The sequence below is a fragment of the Lygodium microphyllum genome, chromosome 20 (genome assembly GCF_053477565.2).
Source record: "Lygodium microphyllum isolate KBCC chromosome 20, Lygodium_microphyllum_v1.1.10, whole genome shotgun sequence".
In the NCBI taxonomy this organism is placed as follows: domain Eukaryota; kingdom Viridiplantae; phylum Streptophyta; class Polypodiopsida; order Schizaeales; family Lygodiaceae; genus Lygodium; species Lygodium microphyllum.
Window position 1 is genome coordinate 99081824 of NC_141154.1, and position 24789 is coordinate 99106612.

A 24789-nucleotide genomic window follows, 5' to 3' on the forward strand; every position below is an offset into this window, starting at 1 on the left:
ATGTTCCCGAGTCTTCAGCAAATGGAGAGCAACAAGGAGAGGTCCGGCCCCTCCTCGTTGGGCCCGTAACACACTCCGAGATTTAGAGATCGAGGGGGTCCCTAAGGAGTGGAAACCGCAGGATGGACCGCGGAGATCACGGCGGAATCAGGCACATTCTACGAAGCTTGTTTGCTCTAACTATTGTTTGATGACCCATGTTATGCAGGATCGTGAGCCCACTTCAGTGAAGGAGGCTTTGCAATCTGATCATTGGCGGACGGCTATGGAAGCCAAGTTGGAGGCTATTGAGAGGAATAGCAGTTGGTCTCTTGTGCCTCATCCCTCTCACAAGAAGGTGATTGATGTCAAGTGGGTCTTCAAGACCAAGTACCTTAGCGATGGTTCTTTGGACAAGCACAAGGCTCGCCTTGTTGCTAAAAGTTTTGCTCAGTACCCAAGCATTGACTTCCATGATACCTTTGCCCCCACTGCTTGTATGGCAATCATTCGAGCTGTTCTTGCCTTGGTTGGCCATAGGAGATGGCTTGTCTCTCAGTTGAATGTAAAGTCGGCTTTCTCAATGGTGACTTGCAGGAGGAGATCTATGTTGAGCAGCCTCCTGGCTTTGGATCCTCGGATGGGAAAGTTTACAGGTTGAAGAAGGCCTTGTATGGCAGGATCCACGTGCTTGGAACAAGAAGATCAACTTGTTTCTTCAGTCACAATTGGGATATCGGCGCTCCAAGGCCGATCCGCAACTTTATATGCACACTTCTGCGGCTAGTCGTGTGTTGTTTGTGTTGTATGTTGATGATTTGATTCTAACAAGGGATCATGCACAAAAAGTCCGAGAGACCAAGACAGCTTTACATCAGACATTCGAGATGACGGATTTGGGCTTCTTCATTTCTTCTTGGGTCACGAGATTTATCAATCTCAGAGGGGGATTTTCATCTCTCAGCAAAGATACATTCAGGAGCTCTTGGTGACTTTTGAAATGGAGACTTGTCGGACCATTTCTACTCCTATGGATCCGAATTGGAAGGCCACTTCACACTCACATTCTCCCTTGAAGGATGCTTCCCCCGCTACCGTCAGTTGATTGGATCCTTGATTTGGCTTCTCAACACTCATGTTGACCTTTGTTTTGCTGTGGGTCTTTTGGCAGGGTTCATGAGTGAACCCAAACAAGTGCATTGGCAGGTTGTCCTGAGGATTCTTCTGTATTTGAGGGAAACCTCTAACTTAGGGATTTCTTATCCAGCATGCACAGATGCTTCTGATCTTGTTCTTGCAGGTTGGAGTGACTCGGATTGGGCTAGTAACATGGCCCACCGGCGGTCTACTACAGGCTACTGTTTTACCTTGGAAACAGGTGTTATCTCTTGGAGTGGCAAGAAGCAGCCCACGGTAGCCCTTTCTTCTACTGAGGCGGAGTATCGGGCTACATCTTCCACCACATGTGAGGTTGTGTGGCTTCGGAGATTGTTGGAGGAGCTTGGCTACCCTCAAACTCGTCCTACTCTTCTGCGGTGCGACAATGAGAGTTGCATTGCCTTGGTACGGAATCCTATATTCCATGCCGAGACAAAGCACATTGAGATCCAGTATCACTTCATTCAGGAGAAGCTTCTAGATAGGACCATTGATGTGGAGTACTGCAAGACAGAAGATAATCTTGCAGCTTTGTTTACGAAGGCACTTCCCGAGGCTCTTCTACAGCAGCATTCCGAATCCCTCAGTCTTTTGACCCATCCAGGATCTGAGAGGGGGTTTTAGAGAGTCAGTTCCTAGACAACAGTGTGCAGAGTCGTACAGACAGAGCAGGTGCCACATCAGCAGTATAGTAGGATGCCACATCAGCAGGGCGCACAAGTGCCACGTGGCACAAGTATAGTCGGACAGTTTTTCTATATTATTTTATTCAGTCGGCTGCATTTAATGCAGCCTCGGCATTTTTTCTTAATTCACTATTTATAGTCAGATTGTGGCACATTCTCATTTATTCTGATCTTGTGATCTGTCAGAGTTGGTCTGCTGAGACTGACTGCATTCGGACTGACGGAGATCGAGGTCTTCAAGATGGAGACACACGCAGATATTTCCTCTACCCCTGTGTATATTTCTGCACTCTTATACAGCCTACTACACGGCAGATTTTCTGCGTTACACAGTCTTTTTTTCTCTCTCTCTCTTCTCTTTGTGTTCACTCTCTCTTAGTCTTTGTCCTACGCTTTCGCATCGCTGCACTCTGGCATATACTTCCTCAAACACAAGTCCAATGCTTTCACTTATTTCAGTGCTTGGATGCTACTAGTGGTCCATAACCAGACGGGCCGTTGTGTGGGTACTATGAGGAGTGATTCTGGTTGTGAGTTTACCGCCCACCACTTTTTTGAGTTTCTACAAGAGCAAGGCATTGCACACCAATTCACCTCTACCAACTCTCCTGTCTAGAATGGAGTCGTAGAGCGTAGGAACCAAACAATCGTGAATATTGCACACTCTATGTTGTTCATAGTAGAGCTCCCTGAGCGCCTTTGGGTCGAGGCTAGTAATACTTTAGTATACATCCTCAACCAATGCCCGGATTGTGGCAGTCCCTAAAAAGACTCCATGCAAGGCATCTTTTGGCTCTCAACCTGTTATTTTTCACTTCAAAGTTTTCAATAGTCATGCTTATACACACACTCCTAACGACAAGATAGCAAATCTCATCCCTCGAGCTAATCTCTTGATTTTTGTGGGCTATTCTTCTGTCATGGTTTAAACTTTATCCTTACAGGTATACACTGATTCTGACTAGGCAGGATATCCTGACACCCAACGTTCTCACGGAGGCTACTTGTACACCTTGGGCACATCACCCATCTCTTAGGCTAGCTGTAAGCAAGAGATGGTGGTGGCTTCCACAGCCGAGACTGAGTATTGAGTTCTCTTTGATAGTGCTACGAAAGCCATCTATCTAAGGAACTTGCAAGCCGCATTACATTTTCCTTGCGAGTCACCTACAACTGTTTGTTGCAACAACCAAAGTGTCATTGCCCTTGTGGGCAATTCTATCATCACCCCTCAAACATGGCATGTGGTGGTTCACTATCACTTCACCAAAGAGCAAGTTGAGCTAGGCACCATTCGCCTGGAGTTTGTGCCGTCCAATGACAATTTTGCAAACATTTGACCAAGGTGATGGTTCTCCAATATCTTATTCCGTCGATCAGCTTAGATACACCCTCCTTTACTTCTTCCGATTGACGGAGAGAGGGTGCTTTCCTCTTACTTCTCCTTCCAAATTGAGAGGGGGCAGTTTCCTTCTCTTGATAGTGATATTGATGATGTTTACAGCTTTTCACTTTCAGACATGTATTTATGATGTATTTTCTATTATAGACATTTGTAACTTCATCCGCACTGTGAACAATGACATGATTGTAAAAGGGCGCTTAGACGGAGGGAACAATTTCCCTGCAAGGGTACTATCTAAGTGGCAACGTTGCATCACATTCTGCATGAGCTTGAAAATTTACATCTTCCTTTGCATTGCCCCATGCATCGGCATTCTATTCATGTAAACATACATATGTGCACATTTCTCCCTTTTTGGTCACCCTTGGAGTGGTTGACTCTAGATCCACAATACTTGTGGCATTGCACATGGCAATCTCCAAAGGCACTTCTTTTCTTATGATTGCCTACTAGCTTTGCTTGTCCTGCTTGCTTACCTGTCTTACCTCTCTCTCCATATATTCTCCGTAAATCCCTAAGCACTTATCCTAGTAGTGTGTGGGATTGTTTTGCTTGTTTTATGAAGGTAGTGGAGCTATTCATCCTTATTTTCCCGTACTGCAGAGGGCATGGTGACTCAATGGGACGAACACTAATTTGAAACCTTCACTTAATGCTAAATTTTTTGAACAAATCACACCAAAAGCCCTCAAGAACAAACAAAGAAAAAAATCATCAAAAAGTCCATTATTGATTCCATATGCCCTTGTAAGACTTGGTAGGCCCTTGGATAGCCAACGAGCACCCTTAGTCTAATGCCCTAGCCTCTCTCGGTGATCACTTGGGCTCCCTTGGTAAGATAACTAGTTACTATTGCCTCTATAGTCTTGCTAGGTCACTGGGCAATCGATGTGCACCCTTTGCCCGATGCCCTAGCTGCTTTGGGGTGGAACGCCTCATGGCTCAATTTAGGGCCTGAGAGGGAGCATTGAGCTAAAAATGCGTAAGCCTAGCTTAAACAGCCCCAAAACACACTTAATTAATGAAGAAAAGCTTTATTTTAAAAAGAAATGCAATCCTAGAGAGTTACTATATCCCACAAGCATAACCCTAATTTGGGTGCCTAGCTTTCTATAAATAGGCATACAGCCTACTACTCTCCCTTAATCTCGTTTTTGTAGGTTTCAGGAGCTGTATCTTTACTGCCCACACCCCATTTGCAGAGGACATTGCGGTCAAAGCTTCCCCTAGCCATCTACTACCATCTAGCACCTAATTCCAGCCTTTGCCTCTTGTTTACAACTGTCATTTGGTACCTTGTAGCTGTCGCCTACAGTTTGTTGTTGAGTTTGATGCTGACATCAACATCCAGTGCAATTGCCAACAATCTAGAGTTGTCGCCCTGATCTTCTCCCTCCTCAATAGGCTGCATTTATAGTTTCCGGCTACCACCTTGATATTGTCTCTTCTCCACAAGCTATGTTTGCACCTAACAGCTATCGCCTAGTTTTTCTCTCCTCACATACCTTTATTTTTAGTCTTTCTCTCTCCTACACTGCCCTCTACATCAGACCCAGCCTTCCTTGGCTGTGTTTACTAGTGATCATTGCATGGTGCACGCCTTGGTTGCATTGAGCATTGTATATATTCACTATTTATCATTCAATAATCATCTTTTTTAGTGTTTGTTGTCTCTAAGTTACCCTAACCCTAACTATTTCCTTTATCAATATTTACTTGTCATACAATTGTGAAAGCCTTGGGTTTAAAAATATGGGCTTGGGCTAGTACAATCCCTTTCTCGCTCCAATTTTGGGCTTGAGAGAGGATGCTAAGCTAAAATTGCATTACAAACCGATTACCTCTTTAAAATAGCCCCAAAGCATGTAAATTACCAAAAGTTCCATTAAACGGTGTATGGTCCTAGAGAGTTTTTTTGTCCCATAAGCAAAACCCTAATTTGGAAGGATCCTTCTGGATCTATAAATAGATAGGCTACCCAACATTCAGCCCATCCTTTTGTGCAAGTTTCACTCTACCGGGCAAATTTCAGCCATCAACCACCTACCATCTACAGCCCATCACCATCTAGCCCCATGTGGCCTATTTCCAACAATCACCCTAATCTAGAGGTCTCCATCTGATGCATCATCATAGCACCTGTTCAACCTGCATTTTCAACATCTAGTGCTCGCCAACAGGTTGTTGCATCTCTCCTAGTAGGCAATTGTTGCAGTACCTGCGTTTTTGCTGTCCAGCAAGCTGTCTACATCAGCTCACACCTCCCTAATATCACCTAATAGTGCTCTGACCCGAGTGATCAGTTTCTAGCCCTTCTCTAATGGTATATTGCTGCGTTTACCAGATTTCAGCCTTCAAACTGCTGCGTTTTGGGTGACCAGTGTACTGCCCTTCATTATTCAGCACTCTCTCAATTTCAACTAGCAGTTACAGCACTCTGGATCCATCTTTGGTGGATGTCACCCTCCAACATCATTCATTGCTCTACCATTGAGCATTCTATACACTCCCCCATTCATCTTCACCATTGATTTATTCACTTCAAACTTCTCTTCTCTCTCTGTTTGTGTTTTAGTATTTTTAGTTTTGCGTTTAGGGTTTGCATTTATTGCGTTACAATCTGAGTTATCTTCACACGGAGTGTTTGTACATTCTATGTTTTCTCTGTCCAAGCCCTCGCATATCTTTACATGGGGTTTCCTTTGGCTTTCCCTTCCACTTTGAGAGGGGATGGCCTTATTCTCTTGGTGATGACAAGACTTTGATTCCAAATTGCTTCATTAACATTATTATCTTTATATTACTGTATCATCATCCGCATCATCAGGATGACTATGACTGTAACAGGGTGCTTTAGCAAGTGAACAATTCCCCTGCAAATGCATTGTCCAAGTGGCACCATTGCATAGAATTTTGCATAAGCATGACATCTTGCATTGTCCTTTGCATTACCCTATGCATTGGCATTCTGTTATTGTAAACATGCATCTATATGCACTTATCCCTTTTCATTTAGAGGGTGGTCAACTTTGGATCCACCATATTTGCAGTAGCTCCAATAGCAATCTCCTAGGGCACTTTTCTTTCTTTCCTTACCACATATCCCCCATAGCTTTCTTCTTCATCAACACCCATGGATAGTTAGGATAGCGTGTCTATTTTGTGATATATTGTAAGCCAAGCTATGGGGGAGAAGGTGGGGATGGGGAGAGCACAGGGTTGGGGGTGGTTAGTTGACGATGGCCCCTCCTGCAAGTCTCGCTCTTGGCTAGGGCTACAAGGAAGTTGCATGGCAACTACTAGCCTCTGCTATAGGATACTAGGCTCTTCTGAATCCATCACCGTCCACTATAGGAAGCGTGTGTTGGTTTCTTTTTTGGAGGGGCCAGGGAGGGAGATTGGTGGCCCCTCTTGAGGTGTCCACACTCGAATGGGACTAGTAGGGAGCTACCTAGCCCCTATTGTAGCAACACTCAACTCTTTTGAATCCATCATCATCCACTATAGGGTGTTGTTGATCAACCTCCTACTGGGACAACTTATAACCAAACCGAGTGCACTCTCCAAGTTGATGTCCAAAAGCATGGCTCTTAAGACACTATCCAAGCTGCCCTGTGGAATGTTGGCTGACTAAGATGTTGCCAACTTCAATCTCCATGAATTTTGGGTATTTTCTTGACAATTACCATTGCCACGTGTTCTTTTGGCAGCCCAAATGCTACTACACAGAAAAGAAGCAACTTGAAAAAAAACTTGAGGAAGGTGGTAGGTGAGAGGAAGAGAAGTGGTAGCAATGACTCAAGGGAGGGAGATAAGAGTGACAATTGCAAGCTAGTGCATGGGGTGCAGACAATAGTCGACGCAACAAGCAAAGTCATGTGCAAATGGTAGGTGCAAGCAGTTGGCATCAATATAGCACAAGGGGAGTGAGGTCAGTGCCGGCATTAGCAACTCACTAAGGGGGGAGGAGCGCTCATTCATGTATGGTTTCCTTAAGTTCAAGAGTGCAAGAAGCATATGCAATTTTAGGACACAATTGGCAAGTGTTGTAAACATATCGCAATAATTCATTCAACAATCTCAATTTGTTGAACTTATGCAAGCTACTCTTGATTTGAAGGGGGCAAGACACAATCCTAGTTTAGACAACTACTTGACTCTTGAGGCTCATGCACATTTAACTTGATCAAAGGCATTGAATGCACTATCACCGAAACCAAACATACAAGGATCCCTAGTTCAATAGTTTGTTTATCCACAAGGGCATAATGTTGAACATGCTTCTTATGGATAACAAACAATTCTTCAACCATCTACATATCCAAGTATTTTTGGGGCGATTCAATGTTTCAAGCTACAAATGCCACTACACCCAGCAATATTGGAATACAAGATACAACTTGCTTTCAGCCACATGTGTAAGGTGTTCAAGGAACCTTCATGGGGCATTGCCCAAACTACATAATGGCATATATGGCAATATTGGCATGCAGCCAAACATGCAAACTGGAATGTTTGGTCAGTTGAGAGGCCCTATAGGGAAAATGAAAAATTCAATGCAGCAATGGCATCACCTAGGCCACAATTTTTGCATTCACTAGTTTTTACGATAATTTGATACCTTTGGTCAAGGTCAAAGATTATAAAGAAGGGCCAGCAATGAAGTTTGAAACCTTCAATGGTGTACACAATAGGCCAAAGGCATTGACCTTCATTCAGCAGTTTGATACAACCTACTTTGAGGGTCACTTCTCTAACCAGCAAATTGGGTATGCTGTAAACAGGTTGTCTCTTCTCACTAGCTCACATACTTCGAAGTGACAACAGCTTGGCATAAATTGGATACAATTCAATGTGCTGACTTGGAAGAGTTCAACAATAAGTTTTAAGCAAATAGAGGCCTATTGATCTGATCTACCTAAGGAAATGCTTGACTATTGCACAAAGACAAAAGTGACCAGCATGGCACAATTGATAGAGAATGCATATACAGGCTACACATCAATGCACCGACATTTACACGTATTAATGGTGGTAATGTTGCTTCTATGAGTTTGCAGTACGTAAGTGAATAGACACAAGGAGAAAGAGAAAAGAGTCTTAGAGAACAAACATAGGTATGAAAGGAACAAAGACTGACCTAAAATGTAGTAATGGCTGATTACAAACAGCCTTAGCACATATGCCGAGGCAGGTCAGTGAGGGCACCGAGATGAAAGGCTGACGAAGGATGAAGGTGATGAGGAGGAGAATGAAGGCAATAGTCAGGTTCGATTCAAGCTGAATGATGGGAGGCTCAATGGCAGTCACCCTTGGCTGTGAATAGAGAGAAAGTGGGCAACAGGCTGGAGTGAATGAATAGAAGACTGGAGTATGAATAATGAAGATAGTGACGAGCTGCAGGCTGGAGCAACAGGGAGGTAGGAGATGACAACAAGCAGGCAACAAGAGGACCGAAAAGGAGGCATAGCATAAGAATAACACAAGAGCAAAGAAGAAAAAATCAAGTCGGGCTCAATTGGACCAATCCCATCAGTTTCTTCCATCTTAGACCTGCCATCGCAAGAACTGCCGTCACATTTTACATTCCTGTCCATCACTTTGTGAGTGACATCACACAACCTAGGTTGGGCTTAGCTATTAGGTCCCTCTCCTAGCTCAATCTACGCATCCCTAACATGGCAGCAAACAAATGAAAAGCACAAAAGATGGTATCCCAATTGTAGAGCCACTCTAGCTCACAATCAAGCCCAAGGGCTGGCAGCTATGACCAGACCTCAACTTCCCTTGTTCATCATTGTAATGTGTAACTTCCATGTGTTGAGAACTTGTTGAGCTAGACAAATAATTTGATCAATATTCTCTGTTCAAATCTCATAGATAGTCAAATGTAAAAATGAGGTGCCTGGTTCTTTTAAGGTTCTTAGTATGAACAAAGACGTCCTGTGGCCTCTATGTTCTTAACCATGTTTGCTTTCTACAATACATCAACAACAAGCTCTTAAGGTCCACAGTGATATGTATGTCTGACCCTTCATCAACATTGCCTGCAACTGCAATTACAGCACATCCTGTGGATTCTTCCAATAGCTTGAGCACCTGCTCAGCAGAAAGCCGGCCCTTCCTTCGTGCATCACCTACATCACCTATGGAAACAGCAAGAACAGATGATGAAGTGAACCATTACGAGCAACATGAAGGTACAAATCAGTAGCGATGGTGAGTATTGTCTGAGATAACCGACTATTGTTTTTATCCTAACATATCGAAATGCAAAATTGGACATGAATAGCAAAAGCAGGCAGAATATCAAAAATGCTCATTGATAGCTTTCATGCAGCAAGATTTCAAGTTATGTCTGAGCTGAGAAGTAATCCTTACAAAAATTGTAAGTTCTAGTTCTTGCATCCCAGTTAGAGAAGGGAAACCACTTAATCCATAGCTGGCTCCACTTCTTTCATCCAAATACGGAAAGGAAAACTAATTCATTCAATTAGAGAAGGGAAACTACTCAACCCATAGGCTGCATTTCTTTCATCCAAATCAGGAAGGGGAAACTGCTCAATCCATGGAGTGTTAACTTGTCTCTTACCTGCGTGGATGATAGAAGTAACGGCCCCCTCCTTCAGAAGATTGATGGTAGGAGAATCGAGCACTCCATGAGTGTCCGACACCAGACCTACTACTGTCACCTTGTTGTCCATTGCGGACTACCTTCTCGTATGCAAGTTGGCAAAGTGGACAAGTAACAACGAGCGCTCCGCGGCGACTTCGCTTCCTGCAGACCAACGCAATTCGAGAAATCGCGTATACCTCCACGCGGTAAAGCACGAATTCTGGGAGGAAAGAAAAGACAAGGAGTGGGAACCACGGAATTAAGTTCCAAGTGGCAAATAGTAACGACGAGGGTTTTGCCAACGGGGTTGTAGATCAAGTGTGTTCAAACCTTAGACTATAGCTTTAAGGCATCTTTGAAATTTGAGCCTTTCTCAAAAAAAAAGGGAGGGCATGGTCACATCTTGGACTTCCATGTAGCTTATTACATGGGAGGTGGTCCAAACTCTCGTCACCAACCATAGCACCGCAACATGATATGTCTCTCTATGGAAGAGAGTATGGTCTCCATGCTTATCTTTGGAAAATGCTCCCTAACATCACGAGAGCCTTGGTGAAGCCTCTCTACATTATTCCTCTCACTGGTCCATTCAATAATTGATTCCATGTATTGTGGGATACAAATGAACCTAAACTTAAGTTCCCAAGTGTTGTAATTCCATATGTGAGTAAGCTTAGATTCAAACTTGTGTGGAGCTATGGATTATGTGGACATTACCACCATGATTCCTTGAATGCAAATGAATAAATGCAACATGCAAAGCCATTTCAACCTAAAGCATCTTGGGTCAATAAGGTTGGAAATAGCTAGTAGCATGGGGGGGAAAGTAATGATAATCAAGCTAGAGATGCAGATGTAGATAGCTAGCAACTTGTGAAGAATTCTAAAGCTAAAGAAAACCAAGGATCAATTGTGCTTGAAACTATGTTGGCAAGACCACCTCAAGTTAGAAACTTTAGGAATATGGCCATTATTCTAAGGAGGAAAAGCAAATACTTTTACTAGTCTTAATAGAAAACCAATTGAGCAATTGGACTAAGAGTATCCTAGGATGGATGCAAAGCTTCAAATGTTATCAGCATATGATGGGGTAAAATTATACATAACTAGGTAGCATGGATGGTTCACACTACAAATTAACTTAGACAAGCATGAAGGAGCTCAGATGCCCACTTAGTTCAAAGAGCATGGCATTTCTTAGAATGGTGAAAAGGCTTTAAGAAGATGGATAAAATCAATGCTTGAAATAATAAAGGTATTGAACCAAGTTATATTTGCTTCATTCAATATGAAAGGGCTAAATGGTGAAGCTAAAAGATCCCTCTTTTTGGAGATGGATATACATGCATCAATATGATATCAAGTTGATTTGAGAGCATAATTTACATAGCAAAAGCAAATGAATATTCTACTGCATGGATATAATAGTTTTGTGGGAGGAGTTAATGGAATTGAATCTAGGTATATCATGATGGTGAAGAATTATAGAAATCCTAGGCTTAAGTTTAATGCTCATGATGGCAAATAATCCAAGTTTCATTTGATTGGGAGGGTGCATTGCTTGATGTCATCAATGTGTATGGCTACAATGACACAAGGCTAAGAAAGAGTCAATGTTCCATCCTTCGCAGATTAGAGGTGGAGGGAGGGTGTATTGCTCGATGTCATCAATGTGTATGGCTACAATGACACGATGTGGAGGGAGGGTGCATTGCTTGATGTCATCACTATGTATGGCTACAATGACATGGGGCTAAGGAAGAGACAATGTTCCATCCTTGGCAGATTAGAGGTGGAGAAATGTTTGTTAGCAAAGACTTTAACATGGTTCTTGAAGACTACAATGCTTCTACATCAAGATCCAAGGTGAATGGAGAGGAGCAGACCCTACGTGAATGAGCAATTTACCAATTGCCATTGGATATATAGTATTTACAAGGTTGTAATCTTGCATTGAAATTCAACTCATTTTTCCACTTAGGTTACTAGGCTAGATTAGACCATTAGTACTATCTCAGGGATGGCCTCTAGCAACCACCATTAGTGATCAACATGAAAATAGATTAAAAATGCTTGTTATCTAATCATCTTCCTATTTTGTTGACTTTGAGCTCTTTTGAATTACACAAGATCGAAGGTTGTCCACATAAGCTCCTAGCGGCCAACCCCAACATTCCATGGGAAAGGTTCATATGCAATATGCAACAATGCATCAAGCTTCAAGGTGTCTAGCTTTGGAAAAGAGAAAGAGAAGAAGTTTGTGAAAAATCAAGAAAACTCACCAAACAAAGAAGGCTTATCTTTTTAAAATACATTTTGTACGCTTGGCTAGTTGGATAGTAGGGACTTAGCTAGGCTTTTCAAACTTTTTGCCAGTTTCTTACTCCAACTTGTAAGGTGATTATTTATTATTGCCAATACAATACTTATTTGCATCCAACAAAGCATGGATTTTATAAAACAATTAGAATGGATTGTAACTAAACCACCATATAGTTCAACATTAAAAAAAATATACAACAAATTAGTCACACCAAAGAGCATTAAATGCATTTTTATTTCTCCTTTCTTTTTAAGCCTTGAGATTGCTCAAACCCCATTCCTAGGAAGGATTACTATGATTCAACATTTATAAGTGCCTATATGTTATGCCAAATACACCCTCCAATCACCCAACTCAAAAGATACTATTGATGTAGCTTTATTTTTTGATAATACAAATTCTTATATATTTTTGCATCATTGTTTCTTGTTGCTCCTACTTTCCCTCTCATGCATCACCCCTATTTGGTTGTCCACCATAGCGGGTTGCCCCATCACACAATAACCATGTTGAAAGATGGGTCATCTCGTGGGAAAACAATATGCTTATTAGTTTATGCATGCTTAACATTAATGTGCATGAAATATTAAATACCACATGGAAAAAGTGTGAAAGGAAAGAAGTATACAATGGAGAATCCTTCAAAAGGCTACAAGAAATACTTTGGAGACAATCCCACTCAAGTTAAGTGGCAATACCAAACCACTTGAAGAGTTTGGATGAGGATCCTTTATCACATTTGGAGGTGCATATAAAGATTGTAAATGATTTCCGAGTGGCATTAGAGAACTTTCAACTCATGAGAAGGAATCTCTAGAATCGAACTTCAACTCACCACAAACTCCACACAAAGAGGAGCATCCATAGCTCCATACACCACCAATGATGAGTAGAACCATGTGAAAGTAAGATAAAAGTCCCTGACAAATCAATTACAAACTGTAAGGATGCTTGTAGTCAGTTGTCCAATGTACCTATCACAATAATTTAATCACATATTATACCATTACCCTTTTTGAAAAGGTTTTTGCCAACATGAAAAGAATTATCCCTTCATTAATGACTTTGAGAAAAGAGGGATCACTTTTGCACCACTTTAGGATCTTCCCCTCTACATATTATCTAGTGGTTATGACTCTTACTTGATTAGTGGATATTAAAGTTGTTTGAGTTGGCTCCCAAAGGGTAATTTTTGGATTGTTATAGAATACAGTTCAAACAAATTTTGTGATTTTAAAAGGAATTGTCTATCTTGTAGTTTTTTCTTGAAAATGGCAAGGGTTGTTCCACCCTGTTGAGCTCATAATGTTGATTCACCTACAAGGGCATGCAACAAGTCGAAGATGGATTTATTGTTCCTAACATTAAGATGTGTGAACTTTATACATTGCCACAGTCTCCCAATGAGGTTAGTTATATTACAATCCCATGAGGAAAGATGACTACACATTAATCACAAATATAAGTTTGCACTTTATATGTTTTCACAATCTCTCAATGAAAGCTCTGTTTTCATTCCCATGAGGAAACATGATTACACTTCAATCACCTTCTTCTCTAAATAGAAGTATGGTCATAGTATCCATAAATAATATATTGCACCACATTAAGATAAGAGAAAACGTTCTTAAATTTTTGCTTTGTTGGATGGGTATGACATTGGAAAATGGTACACACAATGAGCACACATATTATTGGGCTCCTTTACAAAGAACATAAAAGAAGCTTGTGAGTTCCAACTTATTTTGTATTTAAACTCACAATACAATACTTTACAATAACACAATATAAATTTTACCGAAGCGAGAGGATTTTAAGCCATCATTGCATGGAACAATAGAGAATAACATGGCATATAACTTGTTATCTTATTATCACCAAGGCGATCATCAACACAACAATAGGGATCATCATCAATGTCTTTAAGATTGTCTCTAACTCTTCTAAGATTGTCAATGACAAGTGCAACTATATGGACATCAACTACTCTAGAAAGGAGTATCTTCATGGTGGTTTGCAAAAGAAATACTTTCATGATTAGAGCCAACAACATCACTTTTGTATAACATAAACCACAAAGGAATACGTGTTCCATATTGGTTTGGGATAAAATTGGAGCCCAAAGACATTGGTCTTAAAGAATTGTTCTGGAAATTGGAATGTTCATTTGTTACATCCATCTGTCAAGAAGATATGGTCTGTCTTTGTCATTAGTTGCATGAGGATTGTATAGTTGACAATGGAACACCTACAACTACAAAGAGACTCAAGTTTACTTAACAAATAGTTAGTAAGAGATATCGATAAAAAAACCAATCAATAAGTTCTTGATTAAATCTTACAAGCATAAAGCTTCCATATACATTGCTATCCAATTATCTATGTAGAGTTCCTTATTCAAAAAGGTAGACTTTCATTTATGTTTTGGGCACTAAATACCTTATGAATACGAAGAAGGGTAGTACCTTAAATTTGCATTTGATAAAAGAATATTTCCACTTTCTTTGGGATCACTAAGAGCCTAAATATTACATGACCCAGTGGAGAAATGTTTTTCAAATGGAGTTGCTCTTTTCTCTTATGCTCATTTTTGCCACATAGTGGCGTGTGCTAACATTAAAAAAATCTTCCTTGAAACATTCAATCACACGTGGTTGTACAAATAAATGATATAAATCAACACGAGCCAAGCATAAATGTCCCCTCATGCAAAGCATGGACTGATGCCAGGAGGCATATTCCACGGTGGATTCCGTGAGGTTTTACGGTGGATTCCGTAAACTTAGATGACCGGGGCTCATACGCAAAGAGGATTCTTTGTGCGAGAAGTTGATGGGGACGCCTGTCCTTTTCGGGCGTTTCATTAATTTAGTGTGTACATGGGTGATTCCATAGCGGGTGATTCCGCAAAATGCATATTAAATTAATAAACGTTTATGAGTTTAGAGTGCGCACTCGTAATAAATTAAGGTTAGGATTTATTTCTAACCAGTTGATTTATTTATGTAGCTGAAGACTGCTAGGTATTCACTTTTGTCGGTTTAATTGTGTTATTTTACTAACGATTGTGAATGCTTCAGTTGATGTGTAGAGATAGCAGCTTGGCGGAGGAAAGCATTGGAGTCTAGCGGGTTTTCGATCTTTGGACTATATTTTGATAGGCGCCACACCTATATTTTGTTATGTCTATAGAGACATCGATTATTTATTATTATTTTGTATGCGCTTATGCGCCTGGATATATTATTTCTATTTGGATATTGAGATTGGGCGTGCCAGACACTATGGGCACCGTCCATTAGCTTTATTTTCTTATTTTTGGTAGAAAGCAAACTCAAAAGCTAAAAGCTTGTCATATTTTTGTAATTGGGCTATTTTTGAGCATGAAGATTGGAAATATACATTAAATACATGCTTTGTGAAGCGCTCACACAAGGCATGGGGGAGATTGAACCCAATTTGTCTCTTGTCTCATGTCGTGCTTGCTTTTACATGGGTTTTTGTGCTAAAAAGTAGAGTACTTTGTTCTTGGGGACCTTCCGGGATTCACCACGTGAGCTATCTGCGACCGATCTGCGCACCAGTGGTATCAGAGCGGAGCAGAGATCAAGGGCTTCCAATCGCTACCAATCTCGGGCGAAGGCGGAGCTCCAGGAACAAACAGCCTCTACAATCAATTTCGTCGCGAACCGTCGATACAGGCAGACTTTTGGCGATCAAGAACCCCTATTTCCACTGTCAGATCGCGAAGGACCAATCTCTGTCGGCGGAGGACCACTCATCAATTCTCTTCATCAAGTCGTTGCAAACAGAGATAAGATCTTTCCTAATCAAGCTTATTAATACCTTAGAGCTTAGTCTTAAGCTTAAGAAGCTCATAAAGCTTCAAATCGTCAAATCGATCAGCAAGAGAAGCCCCCGAAAATCACGTGCGGAAAAAAAACGGACCCCCCCCCTCACGAAATTCACGACGGCCTGCATCAAGCTCTTAAGCTTAACTTCTTTAAGTTAAGCTAAATCACTTCAGTCAGTTAAGGCAAACAAGTCTGTAAACTCCGGGTCCTGCGCATCAGAAGTCAAGTTTCACAAGTCGACTCTAATCAAGTCCTGCAAGTTCTGCAAGTCGGCTAAGTCCAGCAAGTCAACAACTCTGCAAGTCTGCTAAGTCTGCAACTCTGCAAGTCAGACTAAATCAGAACTGACTAACGCTCGAAACTCATAGAAGACTTGTTCGTATGCAAAAACTTTGAACTGGAAAGTTGTTCGCAGCAAGCTGTTTTACCTATCTGCAAGTTCGTTGAAGTACTTTTAGCAAACGGAGACAGAAATATTTCAGAATTTCTGAAAATTGAAGAAGAAAATACCCAAAAATACATAGCCTTGTAACCCCAAATTTGAGCTACGCTTATCCCGCTAACTGATTTTGAGTGAGAAAGGTTTGTTGAGTTTTACAGGATGACTACCCCGCATATGGATGATCCTATGACTGAAGACGACCTACCCGAGCCTACCATGGAACAAAAGCTGGATCTTATCATGCTGCAATTGGAAGAAGAGCGAAGAGCTAGGCAAGCCTTGCAAGCGCAATTGACAAAGCTACAAGGAGCGTCCACTAACAAAGAAGAACCTCAAGCTGAAGATCTGATTCGCCGTACCATCGACGCCACTCTTGAAGCACAAACCATTCGCAAGGAATCCAAGATAAGTAAACGAAGTTTCAAGTTTCGCACTTTCAATGGCATAAGAGAAGGAAAGACTGTTTTATCATTCATTAGCCAGTTTGATGACTATTTCCATGAGGAAACTTATCCTGAGAAAGATAAAATCAAGTGTGTTACTAATCATCTGATAGATAGAGCATCACTTTGGTGGACTGCAGTCCGTAAGAGCATAGAATGTCCTGCTACATGGGAAGATTTCAAGAAGAAGTTCATGCAAAATTTCCTTCCACCGCAATTTCATGAGAAGGCTATCAAGCAATGGGATTTACTTCAACAGCGCGATCGTGAGCCTATTCCACAGTATACAGAGCGTTTTTGGAATGCACTCCTACAGCTACGCATGCTTGAAGACGTACCAGAGACGACCCATAAGCGGAAGTATATGTCTGGACTTCTTGGACATTACTACGCTGAGGTGAATATGTTCAAGCCTGCTACCCTTGAAGACGCCATCTCCTTAGCCCACGATACTGAAGATAAGTTACGTGGAAGAGATCGACGACCACAGCCATTCCAAGCAAACGGTAATTATGGATCTAAACAATTCAATTCAAATTTCAGAAGGTTTAATCCAGGTCGTTTTTCATCACCATCTTTCCGCAAGAATTGGCCTAAACCACCCGCATTACCATCCACTGTCAATCCAAATCCTAAGCCTATCCAACAAGCAAATCCAAATATACCCAGACTCCCAGCCATTGCAAATAATGTGACCAAAACCAAGCCCATCGTATGCTACAAGTGTCACCAGCCAGGCCATCTCGCAGCAAATTGTCATTCAAAGAAGCCATCAGCACATATCAACTACCTTGGAGCTATGGACGAGGACGAGTAGGAGGATATGCCGGATTTCACTGAAGAAGAAGATGATCCTACTACTACTTCCGACACTTTACCAGGTATGCCTACTTTACATTCATTGTTGACTATGAAATGTATGGTGCATGGAAAAGAAAGAATTATATTGCATGATGACGATAGTACGCATGATTTTATTTCAGCAAAATTGGTAAAGGAATTGAAATTGCATACAGTACCTACGCACTATCGCATAAAAGCTGCATTTTTAGGCACTAGGTACAATGGCACACAAGAAGTTCAAGATTTAGAAATTCAAATTGGTCCATATATTGAAAGAAGAAATTTCTTAGTTGTCCCATTACAGTCTAGCGGCATTATTCTAGGAATGCCATGGAGACACCAACATAATCCCAATATAGATTATTCCACACACACAATGAATATTAATTTTCAAGGAAAATCTATTACATTATTTGGTATGCATGCATCTCATATGTTTCCACTGCTTTCGCATACTCAAGCAAAACGTGCACTACGCAAGAACACTAAATCATATCTCATTTGGGTGAATGAATTGCACGCAAAAGAAACTCATATGCACCCTAGGCATAAGGAATTTCTTGCATATTTTAAGGATTGTTTTGCAGAAGACCTACCACCAGGTTTACCTCCATCACGTCCAGAAGACCATAAGATTGACCTAATACCTGGCACACAACCACCTTGCAAAGCCCCATATAGGCACAATCAAATAGAGCAAAAAGAAATCCAGAGTCAAGTAGAAGAATTACTAAATAGAGGCTTAATTCGACCTAGCAGTTCTCCATTCGGTGCACCTGTGCTCTTAGTCAAGAAAAAGAATAATACTTATCGGATGTGTATTGACTACCGAGCATTAAACAAGATCACTGTAAAGAATAGGTATCCTATACCTAGAGTTGATGACCTTATGGACAAATTGCAAGGATCTTCTATATTTAGTAAAATTGACCTTAAATCTGGATATCATCAGGTGAGGTTAGATAGATCCGACATATTTAAGACTGCATTCAGGACACAGTTTGGCCATTACGAATTCTTAGTTATGCCATTTGGATTAACTAATGCACCTGCTACTTTCAGTAGAATGATGAACCGTATTTTTCTAAAATATCAGTATTGTGTGATTGTTTTCTTTGATGATATTTTAGTGTTCAGTCAAAGTGAAAAAGAGCATTATGAGCATTTATCATTAGTTTTTCAATTACTGAAAGAAAATCAATTGTTTGCAAATCCTGACAAGAGTGAATTCTTTAAGACAAAAATAGAATATCTAGGTCATATTGTATCAAAAGAAGGAATAAAAGTTGATCCTAAGAAAATTGATGCAATATTGCATTGGCCTATTCCTAAAAATGTACATGAACTACGCTCATTCCTTGGTCTTGCTAGTTTCTATAGGAAGTTTGTACGTAATTTCTCATTACTTGCTTTACCATTGACCAAACTTCTTAAGAAAGGCATTGTTTATCAAGAAAGGCATTGTTTATCAATGGACTGAAAACCAGCAGAAATCCTTTGATTTACTCAAACATGCATTGACCAATGCCCTTGTTCTACAATTGCCTGATTTTAACAGACCATTCTTTCTAGTTGTGACCGATGCTAGCGGATCAGGAATAGGAGCCGTGCTTATGCAAGAGAACCATCCAATAGCATATTCTAGTTCTAAGCTGAAACCCTCTGAGCTTAAATATTCCACTTATGACAAGGAACTCTTAGCAGTTGTCCAAGCATTAAAACAATGGAAGCATTATTTAATGGGTTCAGAATTCATGATAAAGACCGACCATCAAAGCATTAGACATCTACTTAGCCAACCCCAAATTTCTGACCGTCATATCAAATGGGCTTCATTCATTCAAAGTTTCCATCCTATCATTCAATACCAACCTGGAAAAGAAAATGTAGTTGCTGATGCATTGAGTAGAAGACCTGCAATTCATAACATTTCTATCATATCTTTTGATTCTTTAATTGCTATGAAAGACACATATCACCAGGATATTACTTTTCATTCTGATTGGCAAAAATTAGTTCAAAATAATTTCATTCCTGTTGATTCATTGTCATATAATGATGGATTCATGTTCTTTGAAAAGAGACTGTGTGTTACTATTCCATTCCGATCTTTTGTATTGAATGAAATTCATTGTCCCCCATATCAAGGTCATAGAGGTATCATTTCTACATTACGCATGTTAACTGAAGATTTTTATTGGCCGCATATGGATGCAGATGTGTCTAATTTTGTTTCTGAATGTTTGATTTGTCAAAGAATAAAAAGACATCATGGTAAACAGTATGGGTTATTAATGCCTTTATCTATTCCATCTAAACCTTGGGAACATATATCTATGGATTTCATTACTGGCTTACCAAATACTAAATCTAACCATGACATGATTTGGACAATTGTAGATAGATTTAGTAAGCAAGCATATTTCATTGCATGTAAGAAAACTTTAACAGCATCACAAGCAGCACAGTTATTTTTGAAAACTGTTTTTACTAACCATGGATTGCCGAAAGTGATTATTTCAGATAGAGATTCTAGATTTTGTAATAACTTTTGGATTACACTGTTTGCAAATCTAGGCACAAAGATTGATTTTTCATCTGCATTTCATCCAGAAACAAATGGACAAACAGAAGCCACAAATAGCACCATTCTAGATCTTTTACGTGCATACACTATCTCTAAACCTCAGACATGGGATACTCATTTGCATTTATTACAGTTTGCATATAACAATACTCCACACACATCTACAAAGAAAGCACCTTTTGAAGTTATTTATGGATATAGATTATCTACACCTGTTGCCTCTTTGTCTAATAGAATACAAAGTGCCGATGATATTGCTGTTATGCATAACACTATTTTTGATGAAGTAAAGGATATGATTGCTAAAGCCCAACAATCATATACCAAACAAGCCAACAAGAAAAGACAAGCCATGAATTTCAAAGTTGATGATTATGTTTGGCTTAGAATAGAAAAGCGTAGACTGCAAAGTGTAGATAGACATCCAGTAGTCAAATTAGCCCCTAGATTCTACGGACCATTTAGAATCATTCATAAGATTAATGACAATGCATTCAAGTTAGAACTGCCATCCCATTGGAAAATTCATAATACATTTCATATTAGTTTATTGAGACCATTTAGAGGACAATTACCTATCCACCCTATCTATGAAAACCCACCTTTACTAGAAGAAGAAACTGAAATACTTGAACCAGAAGCCATTATAGACACTGATTACATGACCACTAGAACTGGCCGAAGGTATTCTAGATATCTAGTGAAATTTAAGAACCATCCTGTAGAGGAAGCACAATGGATGCACGCTAGAGACCTAAATGCTTTCCCCACTCTGTTAGCTCCACATTGAGCTAATAGCAATTGAGGTCAATTGCTATCCCACCCCGGGGGTATGATGCCAGGAGGCATATTCCACGGTGGATTCCGTGAGGTTTTACGGTGGATTCCGTAAACTTAGATGACCGGGGCTCATACGCAAAGAGGATTCTTTGTGCGAGAAGTTGATGGGGACGCCTGTCCTTTTCGGGCGTTTCATTAATTTAGTGTGTACATGGGTGATTCCATAGCGGGTGATTCCGCAAAATGCATATTAAATTAATAAACGTTTATGAGTTTAGAGTGCGCACTCGTAATAAATTAAGGTTAGGATTTATTTCTAACTAGTTGATTTATTTATGTAGCTGAAGACTGCTAGGTATTCACTTTTGTCGGTTTAATTGTGTTATTTTACTAACGATTGTGAATGCTTCAGTTGATGTGTAGAGATAGCAGCAGTGGCGGAGGAAAGCATTGGAGTCTAGCGGGTTTTCGATCTTTGGACTATATTTTGATAGGCGCCACGCCTATATTTTGTTATGTCTATAGAGACATCGATTATTTATTATTATTTTGTATGCGCTTATGCGCCTGGATATATTATTTCTATTTGGATATTGAGATTGGGCGTGCCAGACACTATGGGCACCGTCCATTAGCTTTATTTTCTTATTTTTGGTAGAAAGCAAACTCAAAAGCTAAAAGCTTGTCATATTTTTGTAATTGGGCTATTTTTGAGCATGAAGATTGGAAATATACATTAAATACATGCTTTGTGAAGCGCTCACACAAGGCATGGGGGAGATTGAACCCAATTTGTCTCTTGTCTCATGTCGTGCTTGCTTTTACACGGGTTTTTGTGCTAAAAAGTAGAGTACTTTGTTCTTGGGGACCTTCCGGGATTCACCACGTGAGCTATCTGCGACCGATCTGCGCACCATGGACTCCAAAAGATGCTTTCTTATTCTCGTCATTATACTTGATTTGCATCTTCAATGGCAATCTCATTTGTTTGAGGTTCTCATCTCCATATTTGAGTATCCTTTTGTGGAGCTTTCCCACCACAATGACACTCATAGTCTACTATTGTCTTGAGTGGACCATGCTTTTTGGCAATGCAATGGCTGCAACTTATGTTCAACCATTATCTCTAGGATTTTGAGATCCCCATGAGATCTATTGAAACATACTCCTAAAAAGGGACTTTCCTCTCCAACATTGCCCCATGAATGAGGGGATTACCCATGGTCATGAGACTTCCCATCCACTTTTGCGAGTACATGAATTGGTGCTCTTTCACATAGGAAATAGGAGTGTTATTTGGTGCTTCCTTATTTCATTGGATTTGATTGTTGTGTTGACTCTTTCATGATATCCTATACCCTTATTAACATAACTCACTTCAATGATGCTCATTGAATTCTCTATTATCAAGTTGCAATTTTATTCTAATCCTAATCATACAAATTTTTGACCTTCATCATTATTTTAGTGCAAAGGTTGTTCTTCACTCTTCTACACCCTTCAAGTCAAGCAACCCTCATGTCATGCTATTTTAAGGCTTCCGATGTAATTATTCAAAATTGCATATTATTGAGTTATGCCTATTTAAAGGAAGTAGATGGGCACAAACCTATTTGGCTTGTTATAGTTGAAAGGGAGCGACGGATCGAAGGTTGGACTCGAGAGCTATGGCGGGAGAGCAAGAGCAAGAAAGGGAGAGACTAGAAATGGGAACTCCAATAGTCACAATGTGTGATCGGGCCTTCCTTTATTCAACCTGTCACTAAAAGAATAAATAATAAAGTGACGGTGACGGGCGCCTGCCACCTGCAGTGTGCAGTGGCGGTGACTGTCAGTGTAGTAATACATGGGCAGCTAGGCAGATGCGCCTTTACCCCCAACAACCTCCCACTTAAAGGCGAATCTGCCCCAGTGAGGAGTGAAAAGAAAAAGAAAAAAGACAGTACACCATGTACACATGTACAACAGGATGAGGAAAGACGTCATCTCATCCCACGCCCATCAACCTCTTGAGGAAGGCAAAGTGCTCTGTAGAGAGGCTTTTCGTGAGCAGATCTATAGGATTCTGGTCAGTCGAGATCTTGACAAGATCAACAGACTTGTCCTCAACAACCCCACGTATGAAGTGATACCTCACCTCAATGTGTTTCATCTTCACATGGAAGACCGGATTCTTGGCTAACTGAATAGCACTCATAGAATCCGAATGCAGTGCAGGGATAGCATCAATGCCAAGGTTAGCAACTAAACGACCCAATCAAATGGCCTCCTTGCAAGCCTCAGTGGCTGCAACATACTCAGTCTCTATAGTAGAAAGGGCCGTGCATTTCTGCACCCTGGACATCCAAGAAACAGCACCTCCAGTATAGGTGAATACATAGCTGGAAGTGGACTTCCTACTATCTGAACGTCTTGCATAATCAGAGTCAATGTACCCCACGACTCCTGTATCCTGGTTGCCATAGCATATGCACATATCTGCAGTGCCCTTCAAGTACCTCATGATACCCTTCACGTCATCCCAATGCTTCTTGCCAGGTGTAACCATAAAGTGTGCCACAACACCAACTACAAAGGCAATATCTGGACAAGTGGCTATCATGCCATACATAAGACTGCCCACTGCGGATGCATAGGAAATCTTGGCCATCTCAGCCCTCTGCTCATCTATCTGCGGACAATCAGCCTGTGATACCTTCACATAAGAAGGCAATGGATAGCCAATAGGCTTTATGTCCAGTATGCGGAAGCGCTCAAGGACTTTATGAATGTACTCCCTCTGTGACAAGTAAAGGAGTCCTTGATTCCTGTCACGTCTAATGCGTATACCAAGTATGTGAGCGGCATGTCCTAGATATTTCATCTTAAAGCTCTTCTTGAGCTGAGCCTTAAGAGCATCTAGCTCATTGTGAGCTTTCCTTGCTATCAGCATATCATCCAGATAGAGTACCAAAATCAATAAAGAACCATCACAGGCTTTATTAGTGTAAAGACACGGATCCATAGCACTTCGACTGTAGCCCTGTGACTACATAAAGGCATCAAACTTATGATACCACTCCCTAGGTGCCTGTTTCAAGCCATAAATACTTTTCTTCAATTTGCACACTAGGTGCTACCTGCCAGGTTCTGCAAAGCCCTTAGGCTGCTTCATATAAATCTCATCATGCAAGTCCCCATGTAAGAAAGCCGTCTTGACATCCATCTGGTATAAATCCAAGTCAAGCTGAGCAACCAAAGCCAAGACTAAGCTCAGGGTGGTCATCTTAACCACAGGAGAAAAGATCTCATCAAAGAACACACCATGCTCCTGCTTAAAACCCTTTGCTACCAATCTAGCCTTGTATGTCGGCTTGGGGTGTCCAGGGGTACTTTTTAGCTTATACACCCACTTGCATGGCAAAGCCTTCTTGCCCGTAGGCAAGGAAACTAAATCCCAAGTGTCATTCTTATGCAGGGAGTCTATCTCAGACTGCGTAGCCCTCTCCCAGGAGTGACTGTCACCCCTGTGCATAGCCTCATCATAGGTGAAAGGCTCTCCTGCATCCGTAACCAAGACATAATGCATTGAGGGCTGAAATATATCAGGTGGACGTCTGTCTCTAGTAGACCGTCTCATGGCAGGCTTTGCTCCCTGCCCAACTGCCTATCCAACACCCTGACCATGAGCATC

General features: G+C 40.9%; 1 protein-coding gene across 7 annotated transcripts in view; it reads right to left on the reverse strand.

The window, feature by feature from the left end:
* The window catches only part of LOC148019163 (uncharacterized), a 55139-nt gene extending 45038 nt beyond the window's left edge, over nt 1–10101 (reverse strand). For 2 of the 7 annotated variants that reach the window (XM_087660702.1, XM_087660704.1), the window contains exons 1-2: nt 9821–10099; nt 9260–9374 (exon numbers count right to left, since the gene is read on the reverse strand). In XM_087660702.1, the coding sequence (XP_087516828.1) occupies nt 9260–9374; nt 9821–9932 (227 nt within the window). In that variant the 5' untranslated portion in view covers nt 9933–10099. Of the gene's footprint in view, nt 1–9259; nt 9375–9820 lie in introns of all 7 variants that reach the window. The other 5 variants (XM_087660699.1, XM_087660701.1, XM_087660698.1 and 2 more) reach the window with 4 other exon arrangements.
* Nucleotides 10102–24789: the final 14688 nt, after the last annotated feature.